This window comes from Syzygium oleosum, unplaced genomic scaffold, assembly GCF_021117445.2.
Source record: "Syzygium oleosum isolate NSW1041296 unplaced genomic scaffold, Sole_v2.1 Sole_v2.02, whole genome shotgun sequence".
NCBI classification, from domain to species: Eukaryota; Viridiplantae; Streptophyta; class Magnoliopsida; order Myrtales; family Myrtaceae; genus Syzygium; species Syzygium oleosum.
Window position 1 is genome coordinate 3,070,273 of NW_026607486.1, and position 17,320 is coordinate 3,087,592.

The 17,320-nt window shown below is 39.6% G+C and overlaps 2 protein-coding genes across 2 annotated transcripts; both read left to right on the top strand.

The window, feature by feature from the left end:
• The first annotated feature begins 915 nt into the window (after positions 1-915).
• On the top strand, positions 916-7,235 carry LOC115663793 (uncharacterized). The gene is made up of 6 exons (XM_030585769.2): positions 916-1,213; positions 1,657-1,734; positions 2,753-2,902; positions 4,619-4,696; positions 6,035-6,098; positions 6,277-7,235. The coding sequence occupies exons 1-6, from the start codon at positions 1,064-1,066 to the stop codon at positions 6,876-6,878; spliced, it is 1,122 nt and encodes a 373-aa protein (XP_030441629.1). The 5' UTR covers positions 916-1,063; the 3' UTR covers positions 6,879-7,235.
• A 6,794-nt stretch (positions 7,236-14,029) lies between these two features.
• On the top strand, positions 14,030-16,696 carry LOC130137521 (receptor like protein 22-like). The gene has a single exon (XM_056309011.1). The coding sequence runs from the start codon at positions 14,030-14,032 to the stop codon at positions 16,694-16,696; it is 2,667 nt and encodes an 888-aa protein (XP_056164986.1).
• Positions 16,697-17,320: the final 624 nt, after the last annotated feature.

The following is a 17,320-nucleotide window of genomic DNA, read 5'->3' on the forward strand; positions in this document are numbered from 1 at the left end:
AATGAACAATTACTCGATTTAATGCTAAGGTAGATTATCGTGCAATGGTGTTGACAATTATAGATAATACTTATATTTCATTCTTTTTGAGAGATTTAGGTATTCATCTCTCAAGTCCACCAAGTTTATTTGGTGATGAAATCAACGTGTTTATATGTCAGTTAATCATTTGTTTTATGCAAAAACTAAGCATATTGCCTTAGATTATCATTATGTGCGAGAAAAATGGCTCTTGAAACACTTGTGACCAAGTATTCAAATTGCCATTATCCAAAAATGCATTTGGAAACTTATTTGAAAATTCCCAATTTAAAGGAGAGCAAAGGTATTGATTTATCCATCAAGAGAGAAGAATATGGAGATGTCATCAAAATCATAAGCCGATTCTTGAAAATGGTAAAATTGAGGGATTGACAATTGTTGTAATAAGGATTTTCTTTTTTATGATTTACATTGTTGGATTGACAATTGTTGTAATATATGAAACATAGACATGTGACTTGAAGGTAAATGAAAATCGATATAGAATGATGTGAAGATGTGTGATAACTTATAAATGCAAAAAAAAAAATTTGGTACGCTGCATCGATGATGTAAAGATGTGTAAAAAATAACAACTATAGATATGCAACCTTTGACACTAATGTCAAACAAGTTATGTTATCCTAAATTTTACTTTCACGTGATAATTAGATTTGAGAAAAATATAATAACTTACTCGCTCTTGGACTTGACCGCACATTTTTATGGAAACATCAGTCACCTAAAACCGAAATGGAAAAGAAAAAATATAAATTCATGGATATCTACGAGTGCGATAAATGAAAATAAAAGATTGAAAATTCGATACCGAAAGATAGGTTGTGAGGAAGAGAAGTAAAATTATCATATGAACTTGTCTTCCTGGCGAAGGAAACTTGTCTTCCCCTCTCTCTCTCTCTCCCTCTCCCTCTCCCTCTCTCTCTCAGCCTTCGCCGTCTGAATTCATCGGAAAGCCTTCGATTATCCCCTTCTGATTTCTGAAATAGCAATCTCAAAGCGATCGGCAGTTTTTGAACAATCTATGGGAGATATCTTTTTTTGGAAAAAATCCATGGGATCTATTTACCTGGATGCATTTATCACAACTTTCAGCTACTTCATCGGAACTGCGACTTGGCGGCGCTTGGGAAAGACGCCATCGGCCACCTCCAAAGTCGCCCCCGATGCCCAGGTACGGAGATCGTACTCTTCCGATCATCTGATGGTTTTTTTTCTTTTTCTGGTCGGATCCTTAATGGTTTTTCAGAGTTGATGAATCAGATGATCTTGTTAAGTAGTGCTGACTGCTGTGGACTCTGTATGAGAGAGAGAGAGAGAGAGAAGAGAGGGAGAGAGGGAGAGAGGTCATGATACTTTCTGGTTTTTATTAACTGAAACTGGAAAAAAAGAAGAAGAAAAGCTTGCTGTTTTGGTGATTGAAAAAGAGAATCTTGCTTTTTTGGAACGGTGTGCAGTATATGCTCTCCCCTTTTCGACTTTTATAAAAATGAGGGGCAGTGTCTTTTGTTTCTTTTCTTTCTTTCTGACATGCATTATCTCTCAAAGGACATATTTTGCTGGATCTTAACTTTCTTGGCTCACTTTTGCGTTTTGTCTTCTCTGTGTGTTTATTAGAAGGACCTTAAGAAGAGAGAGGATTTCCTTCCTGTGCAGAAACATTGCTCGGGTGGCGATGGCCAGCAAGACAAGAAGGTTAGTTCTGTTTTTCAATCTCCTGGTATCTCTATACAATATGGTTTGGTCTAGACAATGATCGACACAGTTAGAAATTGCTTTATTAGTGCTATTCAGTTATGAAAAAATTTCGCATTGAATTTGAAACAGATCCCGCTTACTGGGATGTACATACTAGTACATGTTGGTCTCGACATGGTTCTGGCATTAAGATTTTGACCTTGCCATCAATCATAAGATTTGTTTTCCTAGACATGCTTTTTACTTCAGGGGATATTCTCAGGGAATCATTAGGACATGACGGGCAAGCTTTTCTTTGTAGCAACATTTGCATCCTTATGTTTCACTCATTAAGTTAATTTAAACTTTGAGTATGGTATTATTGTAATGGGATGAACACTATATGGAATCATTAGTTAGCCATCTCACTGCTATCATTGACTCTGAATGACTTTGCACTGTCAAAAAAGCAGCTAAAAGCATATCTCTAAGAGTTTCATTATGTTTTCATTTCATTAGTTTGTCAGAATGAGTAATGCAACAAATACGTTTGTGCTTTGTCTTTTGTTTATCCAATGTTCTTCTACTTAGTGGGATGTACATATTAGTACATGTAGGTCTGACATGATCCTGGCATTAAGATTTTTACCTTGCCATCGATCACAAGATTTGTTTGCCTAGAGTTGACTGTTCGCCAAATGAAAGTTTTCATTTGAAAACTTTTTCTTAGAGAATAGTTTACCAGAAAACTTTTTCATCTTATGCACCAGCTAACAAAACAAGAGTCATCCTCCGATCAATGAACTAGTTGAATTAGCTAAGATGCCAGAATGCACCAATATCGAAATACTGTAGGAAGTGCGGAACCTTCTTTCCTTTCTTTCAAGTTCAATGACCTAAAGATCTAATAATTTTGAAGAGGCTCTAGGAAAGCAGGAATTTTTGGCTTAAAGCCAGTTCTTCTTGACTTGCTTATTTCTCATGCCTCAAGTATATTAGGAGTTTTTTTCCCAAATAAAATTCTTGAGGGTGACAGGGAATTGACGTGCTGAGGACGGGATCAGCTGGTGGTGGAAGAGGCAAGAATGGCCACTCAAAGGTTGTAGTTTCAGCATTGGAGGGGGCAATTGGTGAACAACCAGTGCATTCTGGTGGTCTGGCAAATGGTAGTGGTGCAAGTGGAGCGGTAAGTAACACGAGCTTGGAAATGACTTAAGCTTCCATAAGGAAATTTGCTTTCCTGAAATTTTGTCATGATAGTGCATTGATCAAGAAATCATTCAGCTTGATTTAGTTGTGATTCGATAAAAAAAATGCCGAAATGCTTTCTAAAGGTTACTTTTTGCAAAGCAAGCTTGCCGGTTTACTAAATCGAGAACTATTGTCAGGGGAAATGGAAAAGCATGCTTGATATACAAACTTCTTGTTACTCGAATACCAAAGAATGTTGACTTTTTTACTGTTGATTAACAAGTTAACTGTAATTTTTAAGTCTGGAAAAAAGAGCCATGCTAGGAGAAGATTTGTCTTTTCCCGCGAAGGATAGTAGCACAACTTAATAATTCATTGTATCAGAGAATTCGCTTTAGCAAGAAGTCGACTATTTTCAGGAAAAAAAAGGTATACTCAGAGACAGTTATCGGATAATAGCATGTCATGGACAGAAAGGTTGAGAGGCAATTTGGTGAAGTAGTTGAAACTTGAAAGGAACTAAACTTTTTTTTAGTTAATGCATATTACATTAATGACCAGCTTCCTGCACAATTCCAATGAGTAATTGCTTTTTTTCTCAAGATTAATTACAGGTTATGTTTCAGTTTATCTAATTGCTCAAGAGTTCTGTACTGGATACTGTCGTCATACTTTTAACTTTGGGGGATATTCTCAGGGTATCATTAGGACATGACGGGCAAGCTTTTCTTTGTACAACATTTATCTCATCCTTATGTTTCCCCCATCAAGTGAATTTAAACTTGGATTATGGTATTATTGTTATGGGATGAACACCTACTTGGAAACATCAGTTCGCCATCTCGCTGCTTTCGTTGACTCTGAATGACTTTGCACTGTCAAAAAAGCAGCCAAAAGCATCTGATTGTAGATTTGGCGAGATGCATGCATATCTCTAAGAGTATCATTATTTTTTCATTTCACTAGCTTATTAGAACGGGTAATGCAAAAAATACGTTTATGCGTTGTCTGTTGTTTATCCAATAATGTTCTTCTACTTAACACACACACCCCCCCCAAAGAAAAAAAGAAGAAGAAGAAGTAAGTTTGTTCAACGTTCTCTTGTAGCTTGGTAGGTATTTTTTGCTTTTTCTTTAGCTGATAACTGCTCGCATTTGATTGGGTTGAACTTGTCTGTCGTACTTGGATTTAACGTCTATTCTTTCTTCACAAGTTTAAACTTCAAATAAGAATTTTCTTGGTCGACTGTGTTGAATTTTTATTGATGTTTATACAAGCAATTATGATATAGTAACACATTCCCAAAGAACGTATCCGTTTTGGGTACAAGTCTAGATTGTCATTATCTGAATATCTAGTGCCTGATCTCTTCTACGCAGGATTTTAAGAAATTTTAAGTGCCGATGTTACACTAGTAAAATTAGATTCGTCACGTGGCATGTTTGATGATATTGCAAACTCTGAGGACTAGAAAAGCCCTCGAGTCCCCTTTTGTGCTGCCTAGACTTTAACACTAAACCCCCATCACTGATTGGATTTGCTGGAGTTTAATCTGTGCACTTGACAATCTTAGCTTGATCTTCCCATGTAATCTCGTTTCTTCAGAAGTTGTGCTGTCTCTTTGTTCTTATTTGATATATATGATCTCACTAAACTTATATTCGTCCGCAACACCGTAAATTATATCTAAGATTGTACTTCTCGTGTGTAGGATCCCAAGATGAAAAAGCCTGCTGCTCCACCCTCTTGGTACGGTCACAAATTTGGCAGTTGCAAGGAAAATGGAGAGGTTATTCTTCCAATCTTTTCATATTTATACACTGGAAAATGCATAAGCATTCTCCTTTTTTGAGTTCTCTCTTTGATATGTAACGCGTTGCTTTGTTGTGATATTTGTATCAATTACCCTAAAGATTGAAATCTACTTGTCAAAAACAAATGACCAAAAATATTGAAATCTACTTATCAAAAAATCATTACTCTTAATATTGAAATCTTATTTGATGTTATACATGTCTAGATTAGTGAGAGTAAGTCTTATTTGATCTTGTTGTGAATCCTGTATCCAAAATTTACCCTAAGTGTTAAATCATTTAGTAACGCGGTCCTTTCTTCACAAGCGAAAGAAAGATCAGATTCATTTTCAAAAAAAAAAAAAAGAAAGATCAGATTATTATTTATACTTTATTCTGACAAAGTGGGCCCTTAGAGTTAGGCCCACTACTGACCTTGGTCTTCTAAAAGGATGCTTGAAACAATAAAATCTTCGCTTGTGTATCGATCGATAGTAAATGGTTGGGATCTCTGAGTTCCTGCTCGTCAGTGCACCTCCCTTCCCTGATGAAGAAACTTAGGGCTCATTTGATTTTAGAAAACAAGTTCATTTTCCATTTTTGTATATGAAACATCTATGGTATGTGAAAATCAAAATCAAGAGTCTCTTTCTTTTTGTTTCCAAGATAATAGTGAAAGAGTCTTTTCCTTTGGTATTCACTGTCTTTGTGTTTCATTCGAAAAGGAGAAGACAGGAGATATCAACAATATATTTTCGGTTTGTAACGTTAACTTGGAAAACAATTTCCTTATTACTGTTTAGGAATTGTTTTTCGAGTTGATTAAAAACTATCTTGGTTTTCGTTCTCAAATGGAAGTGAAAACATAAGACTTCAAGATTTCTGAGGTATACAACGTGTCTAATGTTTTTTCTGAAGAGTTATAACTTTCGGGTATTAACCAAGCAACATGCTTCAATCTTTTTGTTAATTAACAGATCCAGACCCTGCTGACTTTGATATAAGGTATTGAAAATCATACTTTTAAGTTCTCTTTAATTGGCAATGGTACCTTTATTCTTTTACAAAAGAACTTGATTTGAAAATGCTTTACTTGATCCTACAAGTCGGAACTGCTAGGAAGGACACAAATATTTTGTGAAGACAAGACATAATTGGTACCTGATCAGTGAGATAATCATACTCCTGGAGTGATTAAACTCTTGAACAATTTAATCTGTTTGTAAGGGTATTGTCTCATCATTATTTGATCTGTTTGGCAATTGGAAAAAGAAATCATGTGGCCTAATTATTGTTTCTGTTCATAATGCCTGTAACCTCTTAAAATTTTTCAGATGGCATCTGGAGAAGAAAGGTCTTGGTCAGTGAAACTTCTGGCGGTGTTACTATTCTTATTTGGTGAGACTCTGATTTGCGAGCATCTTCCTCTTTTGTAGTCGTTTTTTCTTGATTCTCACTGGATTGATCCCAATACTATTTGGGAAACTACCTGGAAGTGGACCACTTTTTTTGTTTTCCTTTTTATTCTTTAATCGCTTTGTCATGATGTTTTTAATTCCTGATTTTGATTCTGTAGGAAAAATGCCTGTCCTTGCTTCAGCGGATTTTACGCTTGTGTATCAAAATGATTGCCCGATACCGATATTCCCATCACTGATTCCTACCGGCGGTTCTCCAAAATTATTCGATAGAACCAGTCTCAGTGCAATTGGTCCAAATATAGTACAGTCATATACTTTGCCAGATGGGTGGGAAGGCATTGGCCTTTTCGGTACTGGATGCATTTCTGATGGATCGGGCAGTCGCAATTGCGCCACCGGTAATTGCGAAGGCAGGGATTGTACTGCAGAGGACAGTCCGGTGGCAACAACTTTCATCATTTTCAGCGACGGTTCCATCGCTATGTCCGCGGATAGGGGGTATAATGTCGGACTTGAGATTGAAGGAATGCATGTTGGCTGTGGACCGTCTGCAAGCTGCAAAGCACAGTTGGGGAGCTGCCCAAATAATCTGAGGGTATTAAACAGTTCAAGAGCTGTGGTTGGATGCAACCCAGGAACGGGGCTACATTTCTCTGAGAATCAATGCACCATCCCCGGGGATTACAGTGCTTCCACGGTGAAATTCACTTGTCCAATGAAGAATCCCATTATAAAGATTAAAGCGTCATGCCAATAGTAAACACGCAAATATAGGTTGAACGAGGATTCTGTGCAGTAACATGAACTTCTAATAAAGGTTGTTTGGAAATACTATTTGGACAGTTGACGCTGGGCCTCCTTGTTAGTCCTGGGATTTGCTCTATGCTTTTGAACTTGAACCTCTTGGTGAATCGTCTAGTTTCCGAGAGAATTTGCAATCAGCATCTGTGCTACTGCGTGAAATGTTTGTAACAGTACGGATGAACTGAGGGAGAACACGGTACTATGCAGTTAGAGAAGCAGTCGTTAGGAACGCAGCCTAGTGAGCAATAGTTTTTACAGTTGGAATTAAGATGGACTCGATTTAGAGACTTAAGATTAAACACTTTATCAGCTGGGGTAGTGCAAAATCACTCAGAAAAGTCGACTACTTACCTTTTTTTTTTTCAAGGTATTTGGCCAAAGAAAAATCTGTTTTCCAAGGTAACACGTGATAATTTTGAATAAGCGAAATGCGTGGAACAATTGAAAGGATCTCATCATTAATCCTGCATATTATCGCAAGAGTAACATCGTTAACTACTCAAGATGCATACTTCTATAAAGATTTCGTAACACAGAATTAAACGATTACTAGCCTTTTTGGAAAATAGAAATACCAGGTCTACCGTCACAAGAATCAACTTGATGCATGCAAACCATGTAAAAAAGGAAGACTTCTCTAACACAACTCACATGTGCATGCTAACAATTATTCCATGCAACCAATAAGACAATTATACTTCTCCGAAGTATATGAGCGATGCTATCTTATATTAATGCATTATCAATAATATGACTGTACTACTAATTATATGGCTAAATAAAAAAATTAATTAGTAAAATTAGAAACTATGATATTTATCACATTAAGAAAATTATTAGGTACAAATGTGAAATTTTAAATAATCATAATAATATGTTGCAAATAATATTATTAATAGCAAATATAATATATGGTATCAATTAAATGATTTATACAATGTTGGATTCGACGTGCCGATCCTGTTCCGACTAATGATAGATAGTGGGGGTTGGAGGACGGGCTCGACGGCGGCTCTTGCCAGCGCATACGCGGGCCGGCAACAACGAGGAGGAAGCCGAGATCGTCCAAGGTTGAGGGGTAAAATAGGAATATCAATATATTAGTGAGGGTAAGATTGGAAGAAAAAATTTCATCAAAGCTTGAAGTAGCATTTGATTTTCTAAAAACTCAAAGTTGAGAGAGTTACCAAAAGGCCCTTGAGATTGTATTACTACGGCGCAAAGCTGCTTGTGAGTAATGCGCCAAACACAGCTGATCATGGAGCCGATCCATTCAATTACTCAACCCCCACAAATCCTCTCACCACTCAGGCTCGTGATCCTCCAGAAGGTAGAAATTCCTCGGTGCACTCAATTAAAAGTCCAATGCCTCCATCAACCGATTCCTCGCAATTTCTTTCTTTACCGTGGGGAATTTTGTACAAATCGCAAGCCTCGCGGTGCCGGTGCTCGGTCTCACATTGCCGCTTGCTTTTTTGTTCGTCGGAGTCACGTTCGTGGTGCTGGAAGCTGCTGCTGCTCTCCCTTCCTCCTCCAACGGTATTCTTCCATCCGTATCGAAGTTCTGGTTGATTTGCTGTTCTCCATACGATTCCGCGAGGGAAGAGAGACGTTAGACGAAGATTTTGAAGGTCAGGTTTACCGAAGGAAGCGAGACGTCAGGAAATGAGGGAGTAATAGCCTCTTGCAGCGTGCTGAACGGGGTTTCAGGGGAACAAATTTGATCTATCGATCCAGTCAGTCAAAAAAACGTCTAAAACGCTCGACAATTTCAAAGCAAATCTGATTGATCGATTGGAATCCAATGCACGTTACCCTTCGGAAGTTAGCTAAGGAAATAGACATTAAACAAAGACTTCAAATTAATCAAGTCATTGAAGCCGGTACTACCTGCTCTTCGGGGAAAAAGATATGATAGTCACGTTCCTGTCCTTTTCGTGCCAACTCTTCAATACGTTTACATTTGTTTTCTTTCTCGACACAAAAAACGTCTAAAACGCTCGACACTTTCAAAGCAAATCTGATTGATCGATTGGAATCCAACGCACGTTACCCCTTGGAAGTTAGCTAAGGAAATAGACATTAAACAAAGACTTCAAATTAATCAAGTCATTGCAGCCGGTACCACCTACTCTTCGGGGAAAAAGAGATGATAGTGACGTTCCTGTCCTTTTTGTGCCAAACTCTTCAATACGTTTACATTTGTTTTCTTTCTCATGGATTAGAACTTTTATATGTGTTTTTCCAGGTCAAGCAAGTCATTTGAGCCCGTCAATGGTGCTAGAAAAGAAATTTTTTTATCTATCCAATTACTATCTCGTGACAGATACCGTCTTAACCAGGTCATTTGGCGACGAGTACTCCCATTATCGAGACAATGACTTCTTTTTTTTTAACTTTAGACGTCAGGAAATGAGGGAGTAATGGCCTCCTGCTGCGTGCTGAACGGGGTTTCAGGGGAATAAATTTGATTTATCGATCCAGTCAGTCAAAAAAACGTCGAAAACGCTCGACACTTTCAAAGAAAATCTGATTGATCGATTGGAATCCAATGCACGTTACCCCTTGGAAGTGAGCTAAGGAAATAGACATTAAACAAAGACTTCAAATTACTTAAGTCATTGCAGCCGGTACTACCTACTCTTCGGGGAAAAAGAGATGATAGTCACGTTCCTGTCCTTTTCGTGCCAACTCTTCAATACGTTTACATTTGTTTTCTTTCTCATGGATTAGAACTTTGTTAGCGCTCAAATTTGGCTGATTGAGCTAGAAGAAAGAAATGGTACATCAGGCCTAAATTGCTAAATAGTAGACTGGGTAAGGAAGTCGCACAAGACCCACTACACGGGATACCGAAAACTCGGCACCAATAACGGCTTAGGACGGCGGGATAAGAATAAGACCGGTTACCACATCCAGTGCCGACAATACCGCGAAATAAAGGGAGCGTTTATCGGGAATGAAGTCGGATAATCCAGAGTCAAGATGATAACCACTCGGCAGCAGTTATTCATCAGCATTAGCTATAAATAGCTTCCAGGCAGTCATTTCAATGACCTTTTGCCAAATTGACTGCAAAACGCATACCTTTTGTAATCTTGCTCATTCAATTGCTATCGTTAATTTACCTTTTATCGCACAATTTACCTTTTGTCCTTTTACTTTTGTTCGCCATTAGCGTAGTTTTCGTCGCTTCTTTTCCGAAATGACACAGGACCTGGTTACTCATAAAAAAGCCGAAGATCTTCCCCTTTGTTGAAAGATTTTTTGTTTGAGGCCATTCTCGGCGAAACAAACTTTTATATGTGTTTTTCCAATTATTATCTCATGACAGATACCGTCTTAACCAGGTCATTTGATGACGATTACTCCCATTATCGAGATAATGACTTTGTTTGTAAACTTAAATGGTATGGCTGGCGAACCTTTAAAGATCCGTGTATTGTTCTTCCATGGAAACGCCATGAGCAAGTACTGCAACTTGTCTCATATTCTGATCCCTATATTGCTAATCAGCGTACTGGTGAAGTAGGTGAACGGTGTGCTCTGGAAGACATACTTGTTTTTAACGGACCGGCGAATGCTTTGCCATCTTTTAGCGTACCGTTTGGACAGAAGTCATAAGATTCCAGCGTTCGATTCGTCTAATGCCTGGACTAACTCCATGACGAACCGTTGCTGAGGCTATCCAGTGATATTACGTTTGCTTTCTTTGTAAAGTTACGTAAACTAATACGCCCAATGACCAAAACAAATCCTTACGTTTCCTTCTCTAACCCCTTCCCCCTCCTCCTCTGCACCAGATTCGGACGCGCCGCTATTGCTCCCGGTGCTGCAAGCCACGCCTCCGCACCGCCGCTCTCGACATCGCCGGACCCCCATGTCACTTGCTCCCGTGGCAAGGCACGGATTGTGGCTGGCGGCGGAGGCTCGGCTGGGCTAGAGGATCTCATTCTTATTATCTCCTTCCTCAATCTAAAACAGAAAAGGAAACAATGTAATTAAGAGAAGAGGGACGTTAGAATGAAGATTTAAACGGGAGGTTTGCGGGAGGAAGAGAGATGTCAAAAAGGAAAAGACCAACCCGGGTTGCCCGGTAACAAATTTGATCGATCGAATTCGTAAATGCTTCGACCAAACAAAAAGAAATTCGTAAATGCAAAAAACAAAAAAAAAAAGAATAAAACGTCCGATGTATTTAGAACGTTTGATACGGCGTTTTCGGTCGAATTTACTTCGAAGTCACTTTAACGTTAGCTCGGAAGTTAGCCCAAAAAGAAAACATTAAACAAAGACTTCCATTTCGACCCCACCAAAAAAAAAAAAACAAAGACTTCAATTGGTCAAGTCGTTGCCGCAGGTCACACGTAATTTACATTAATAAAATAAGTGCACGCAAGATTCCATGCGTGAATGACGTTGCTTATTAGAAAAGTGGAACTGCCAATGACTTATTATTATACAAGATATAGAATTGTAGATTATTATGTCATATATGTTGCTTTTCCTTTAAAATATTGTTGGGTCCGTGAATGACGCCGGGAAAAACTATACGGGACCAAAATAATAATTTTTCCAACAACTATCTCGCGGAGTCATCTCGGAGTCATTGTCTCAACCAGATAATTTAATGACGATAAATCATATCGTCGATATGATGACTTTTTAAAACTTATGGACGGCGGGCGGACAAACTGAAAAACCGCATCTTGCGGTTCCAGCAAGACGCCGCTAACAATCAATCCACTTTTGTCTCATGTTTAGACTCCTATGTTACTCCTATGTTCTAAGCAGCGTACTGGTGAAGTAGTTGAGCGGTGTGCTGTGGAAGACTATTTGGTTCAATTTGCAATGCCATCATGTCTTGCATCATACAGGTGTCATTTGGGGTTTCCTTTTTCTCCCCTAATGATATTTATTTATTTTCGATAAACTACCAGAAGATCCGGGAACATTAATACCTGGCCCTGCTGTTGCACTATCAAATAAATTAGGAAAAATTTCAAATAAAAACGCGAAGTATGATCATTTTCAAAAAAAAAGGACATAAAGTGGATTTTTTTTCAAATAAAAATCTGAAGTGATCTAGCCACTTTAAGATCCTGAACTCGCCGGTCGGCCAATTTTTTTTGACTTTTTTAGTTTTTTCTATTTTCTTTCTATTCTTTATCAAAATTTATTTAGGCAAAAAATTACCCTGTTCCAACTGCCGCAAAAATGAAATGCTCGCCGACCGACAAGGTCAGGCTCTTATTTAAGATTGATTTGGCCATTTTCGGCCCTTGTTTGAAATAAGGTTCATTGTGCCTTCTTTTGATAAAATGACTTCACTTCAGACTATTTTTTGAAAATTTCCACATAAATTACAGTGCATTATTAAATTTGAGCTTTTTTTCCTTCTTTTTTCCCTCATTATTTAATTGAGGGTGCGCAACACCGTGGATAAAGTATATAACCAATGACTTATTCATGTGTATCGAAAACAAAATAGTATAAGAGATGATTATAGATCATACATATAAACATCCGAGGGAAGAAAATGTTCGGATTATCTTATCTTGATTTACTGTATTAATCACAATTAATCCAAGAAAACGACAATAAAGATGAGCTACGACATATCTCATTGATATCTCTAAGGGCGAGAATTAGGTGGAAAGTCACTGTCACCGGGGAGCCGTTCTCCCAATTTCAAAACTTTCAAATTGTTATGGAACTATCTCATAAGCCCCGGTCATTTACTTTTATTGCTAGTCGGCGAACAAATGTTTCTTTTACTGCTAACTAAGCCAAAGTCGATCTCTGACCCAAGTCAATGCTTCTTTGCTAGAGTGGGTCCAGTTTTGGCCCTCTAAAGTCCTCGAACGAAAGTCATGGTGTTTCGTAAGAAAATTTCGGATCAATTAGCCCGAGGCGGTTCCCCTTGCATTCTTAGAAGTCATCCAAGGACCAAGTCTGCGCTATATAATAAAATAGAGGACAACAACCACTACACTATTTGGTTTTAGAAAATGGAATGATTATCGTCTTACTTGGGTTTACTTTTGCAATTAAAAAGAGAGAGAGAGAGAGAGAGAGGTAAAGTGTTTCTTAAGGTATAAGACCCACAAGCATAAGAACCACAATTGTCATCGAAACGTGGTGAGCAAGTCATAAACCTGCATATCATAAGCATAATTGCAATCAGATGTGCAGCCGGTAAAGTCAGAGATGATAGGAAAACCTGTTCCAAACATCCAACGACTCATCAGCTTGTTATTAACTTTCATTGCCCGAAAGAAAATATATCTCGTGTTATTAATAAGATAAATTGTTTGAATGAGACTACGGCGCACATATATTACTCCGGGATGTCGACGGCAGTCTTCGATACATAAACAAGTTTAATTGCAGCCGATGACTGGTGAAGCCCTCGCTGTGATCCACATTAAAGCGTATCTTTATATGACCCATTTGAAAATGAAGAGAAGATGCCATCAAACACTCCTATTCTCAGGATCAACGCCCATGCTGAGCTTTTGACGCAGGGAACATGATGTAGTTCATTTTAACGCCGTGTGCGTGCTGGCTGAAAATGTAAAAAACACAGAAAAGACGAACACTGGAAGGGAAACTATAGCTATATCAGTGTTCTAGATGTGGGACCAGTATCATGCTCGTGCATATTTGTTTATTGGAACAATTACCTGTCTAGACTCGGTAAAGGTTGAAGAAAGACTTCGCAGTCTCCGCCAAATTTCCATAGAGTTTCCTCGTAATACTCCTAACAACTTCTTTGTCGTTTTCACGAGGAGCATATATACATATGCCGACTCCGAAAGGCGATGCTGCATCCGAATGGTAATGCTTTTGCATCCCCAAATAAAAAAATGCAATGCTTGTCAAAATCTCGTCAAACTGTCCTGTTTCTGTTCTCATTCCTTATTGAAGCATAAGCAATGAGCACCACGTTGTCCCCTTCTCCCTCTCCTCTCTCCCTAGGAAGAGCTCCGTGTCGCCCTGATCAAAAAGTCCGACTTGCTTCACTTCCTGAATGCTTTATTACCAGATAATTCCACGTCAGTATTCTGCCAACTGGATATCGGTTGGCTCAGGAGACCAAAGATGCTCTCCTGGAATGCTGACTCGGATTGTTGCTTGTGGGACGGAGTCACATGCGATCCAATGACCGGTCATGTGACTCGCCTTGACCTCGGCTGCTTCCCCCCGAACCCGACCTGCTACTCTTCCGCAGGGTCTTCAAACGGCACTGAGCCATCTACTTTTGGTCTACTCAATCTTCCTTCACCCCAGGAAGCTGAAAGACCATCAGGGTCAAACAAGCTGCGTCAAAATCTGACCATGTTAAGAGTCCTTATTCTTGACGGGTTAAACATGTCTGGCATTGATGTGACTCGCTTAAGTAATCTGCCTCCATCTCTGGAAGTCCTCAACCTCTGTTCGTGTAAATTGCACGGCACTTTAGCAGCAAACGTTTACTATTTGCCAAAGTTAATATGCCTCAATTTATCCGGCAACAAGGAGCTTTTGGGTTACTTACCTGAATCAACTTGGAACAACTCTTTGAAGGTTCTGGACTTGTCCTCCACAGGCTTCAATGGAGTATTACCAGAGTCCATCGGTAATCTGCATTCTCTGCAGATACTGTGGCTGAACCGGTGTAGCTTCACGGGTTCTATTCCATCATCACTTGGTAACCTAACACGGCTCACCCATCTGGAACTTTCATATAATGAGTTTAGTGGGCAGGTTCCTCCAACTTTGTCAAACCTTGATCAGCTCAGTTTGCTTGATCTTTCCTCGAACAATTTCATAGGTCCAATACCTGATGTCTTTGACAATAAGACACGACTTCTTCTTCTGGATTTCTCACATAATCTCTTCAAGGGTCCTATTCCTCCAAGCATAAAGAATCTTTCAAATCTTGCTCGACTTGACATTTCCAACAACCTCATTGGTGGGTTTATACCGTCGTCACTGTTCTCTCTTCCGTCCTTGAAAAGCCTAGACCTCAGTAACAATGAGCTCAGTGGTCACATCGGCGAGTTCCTTGCTGCACCTGCATTAGACCATGTTGACCTGAGTGGTAATCAGTTGTGTGGTTCAGTCCCGAGCTCAATTTTTCAGCTTAGGAACCTCACTTTTCTGAGCATCTCAGCAAATAACCTGACTGGTGTTTTAGACCTACAATTGCTCTCAAGACTCGAAAGTCTAACAAATCTCGATCTTTCAGACAACATTTTGTCACTGAGCAATAGCGAAAACACCGAGCATGTCCTGCCGAGCCTCTTGTCCGTCAGTCTTTCCGGGTGCCAAGTTACGGAAATGCCCGCATTCTTGAGAAATTCAACCAGTATAGAATGGATAGATCTGTCTGGAAACAGAATCCGCAGCGATATTCCATCATGGATGTGGGATATTGGGGCCATGTCATTGTCTTATCTCAATCTTTCCCACAACTTTCTCACTAGCTTTGAACAAGTTCCATGGAGAAATCTTATAATTCTCGACCTGCATTCGAATTTAATCCAAGGGCCGGTTCTGCCTCCATCATTCCCAAACTCGATTCTCATCTTCTCGCTAGCCAGCAATCAATTGACTGGCTATATACCTGGTTCTATTTGTGAAATGAAGGGCCTCCAAGTTCTTGACCTCTCGCATAATAATTTCATAGGCATGATCCCGCAATGTCTAGGGAACGTCAGTGACGGCCTCTTAGTGTTGGATCTGCAAGAGAATAGACTCTCCGGCACAATTTCATTGACGTTCACCGAAAATGCAGCCCTGACAAGTCTTCACCTCAATCGAAATCAATTTGAAGGCCCGTTGCCGCACTCTCTATCCAATTGCAAGCAACTTGAAGTGCTGGATCTTGGCGGTAACAAGTTGAACGACACTTTCCCGAAATGGTTGGATATACTTCCTAGACTGAGGGTTTTGATCTTGCGATCAAACAGACTTCATGGCTCCATAGGAAACCCAGGAACAGAATTTCCCTTTCCGCAGTTGCGCATTCTTGACCTTTCCTCCAATGAGTTCACCGGTCCTCTGCCGAGCGCCTACTTTGGAAACCTAAAAGCGATGATGTTGACTGACCAGGATGGACAGGAGTTGCAGTACATGGACCAAGGTTACTACCAAGACTCCATGATTGCAACAATGAAAGGACGGGACATGCCAGCTGTTAGAATCCTAGCAATCTTGACGACCATCGATCTATCAAGCAACAAGTTCCAGGGAATAATTCCTGATGCAATAGGAGGGTTAAGATTACTCAAGGGGCTTAACCTCTCTCATAACAATCTTCAAGGCCACATCCCTTTGCCTCTCGGGAACCTTTCTGAGCTTGAATGGTTGGATCTCTCTTCGAATGAGCTTAGCGGGACGATACCAACCGAGTTGACAAATCTCACATCTCTAGAGGTCCTAAATGTCTCTTCCAATCAACTAACAGGATCAATTCCTCAAGGGCACCAATTCAACACATTTCCAGCTGAATCCTATCATGGAAACCCAGGACTGTGCGGGTTTCCGCTGTCCAAAGCTTGTACTAATACCAGGGCGTTGCGGAAACTCCCCGTGCTTCCTGAAGGTGGGGTCCATTCATTCCGCGTGGATTTTCTCGAGCCAAGGGCTACGGAAATAGGATTAGGATGTGCCATCTTCCTCGGACTAATCATGAGTATCTTGAAAAACCTTATTTCTATCCGGCGGACAAACAGGAATTTCAGGAAGATTGCAATGAAAGACGTTTCTCCGATCGGGCCTTGAAACTGTACACTCGATGAAAGCTGTGGTTGCTGATTTGTGTATCCTTACAGAAATTAGATTAGAAAAGCAAAGCCTCTTTATGCGTGCATAGTCCATATTGGTAAAATCATACGAACAAGGGTATTAAAAAACTCGTCCATCATGTTTAGGAGTTGATTTTGCCGTCATTATCCCAAAAGTGAGATACCAAGATCGATCCATTAAAGAGAGTAAATGAACTAATAGCATTCATATAGAGATATTTTAGTTGTCATAGATGATTATTTCTATCGTTTATAAAGGAAAACTTACTTTTAGTTTCCTAAAAAGACATGTACTATTCATGTGACATGTTATATAATCAAATTTTATTGAATTAAATTTTCATAACATAAAAGCTTTCATTGATTGGAAACAATTTATTTTCTCTCTCTTATGGAACTCAAGCTTGGTGCTTAGGTCCCGTGCCTAGCCTTGGAATACTCTGAGCCTGGGCATTGGGGTCCTGGACCTAGTCACAGGGGACCTAGACTCGGCTGTCAGGGTTCCAGGAGCTTGGGCGCGACCATTGAAGAACGGAGCACGGGCATCAAGGTCTTAGACCAACCTCAAGAGATCTGGGCACAGGTTCTGGGGACCCAAACA

Excerpts from the sequence above, each read along its gene's own strand:
- LOC115663793 (XM_030585769.2), top strand. The coding sequence starts at position 1,064 with ATGGGAGATATCTTTTTTTGGAAAAAATCCATGGGATCTATTTACCTG. Across the intron at positions 1,735-2,752 it reads ATGGCCAGCAAGACAAGAAG|GGAATTGACGTGCTGAGGAC; the intron begins GTTAGTTCTGTT and ends TGAGGGTGACAG. Across the intron at positions 4,697-6,034 it reads GTTGCAAGGAAAATGGAGAG|ATGGCATCTGGAGAAGAAAG; the intron begins GTTATTCTTCCA and ends AAAATTTTTCAG.
- LOC130137521 (XM_056309011.1), top strand. The coding sequence starts at position 14,030 with ATGCTCTCCTGGAATGCTGACTCGGATTGTTGCTTGTGGGACGGAGTC.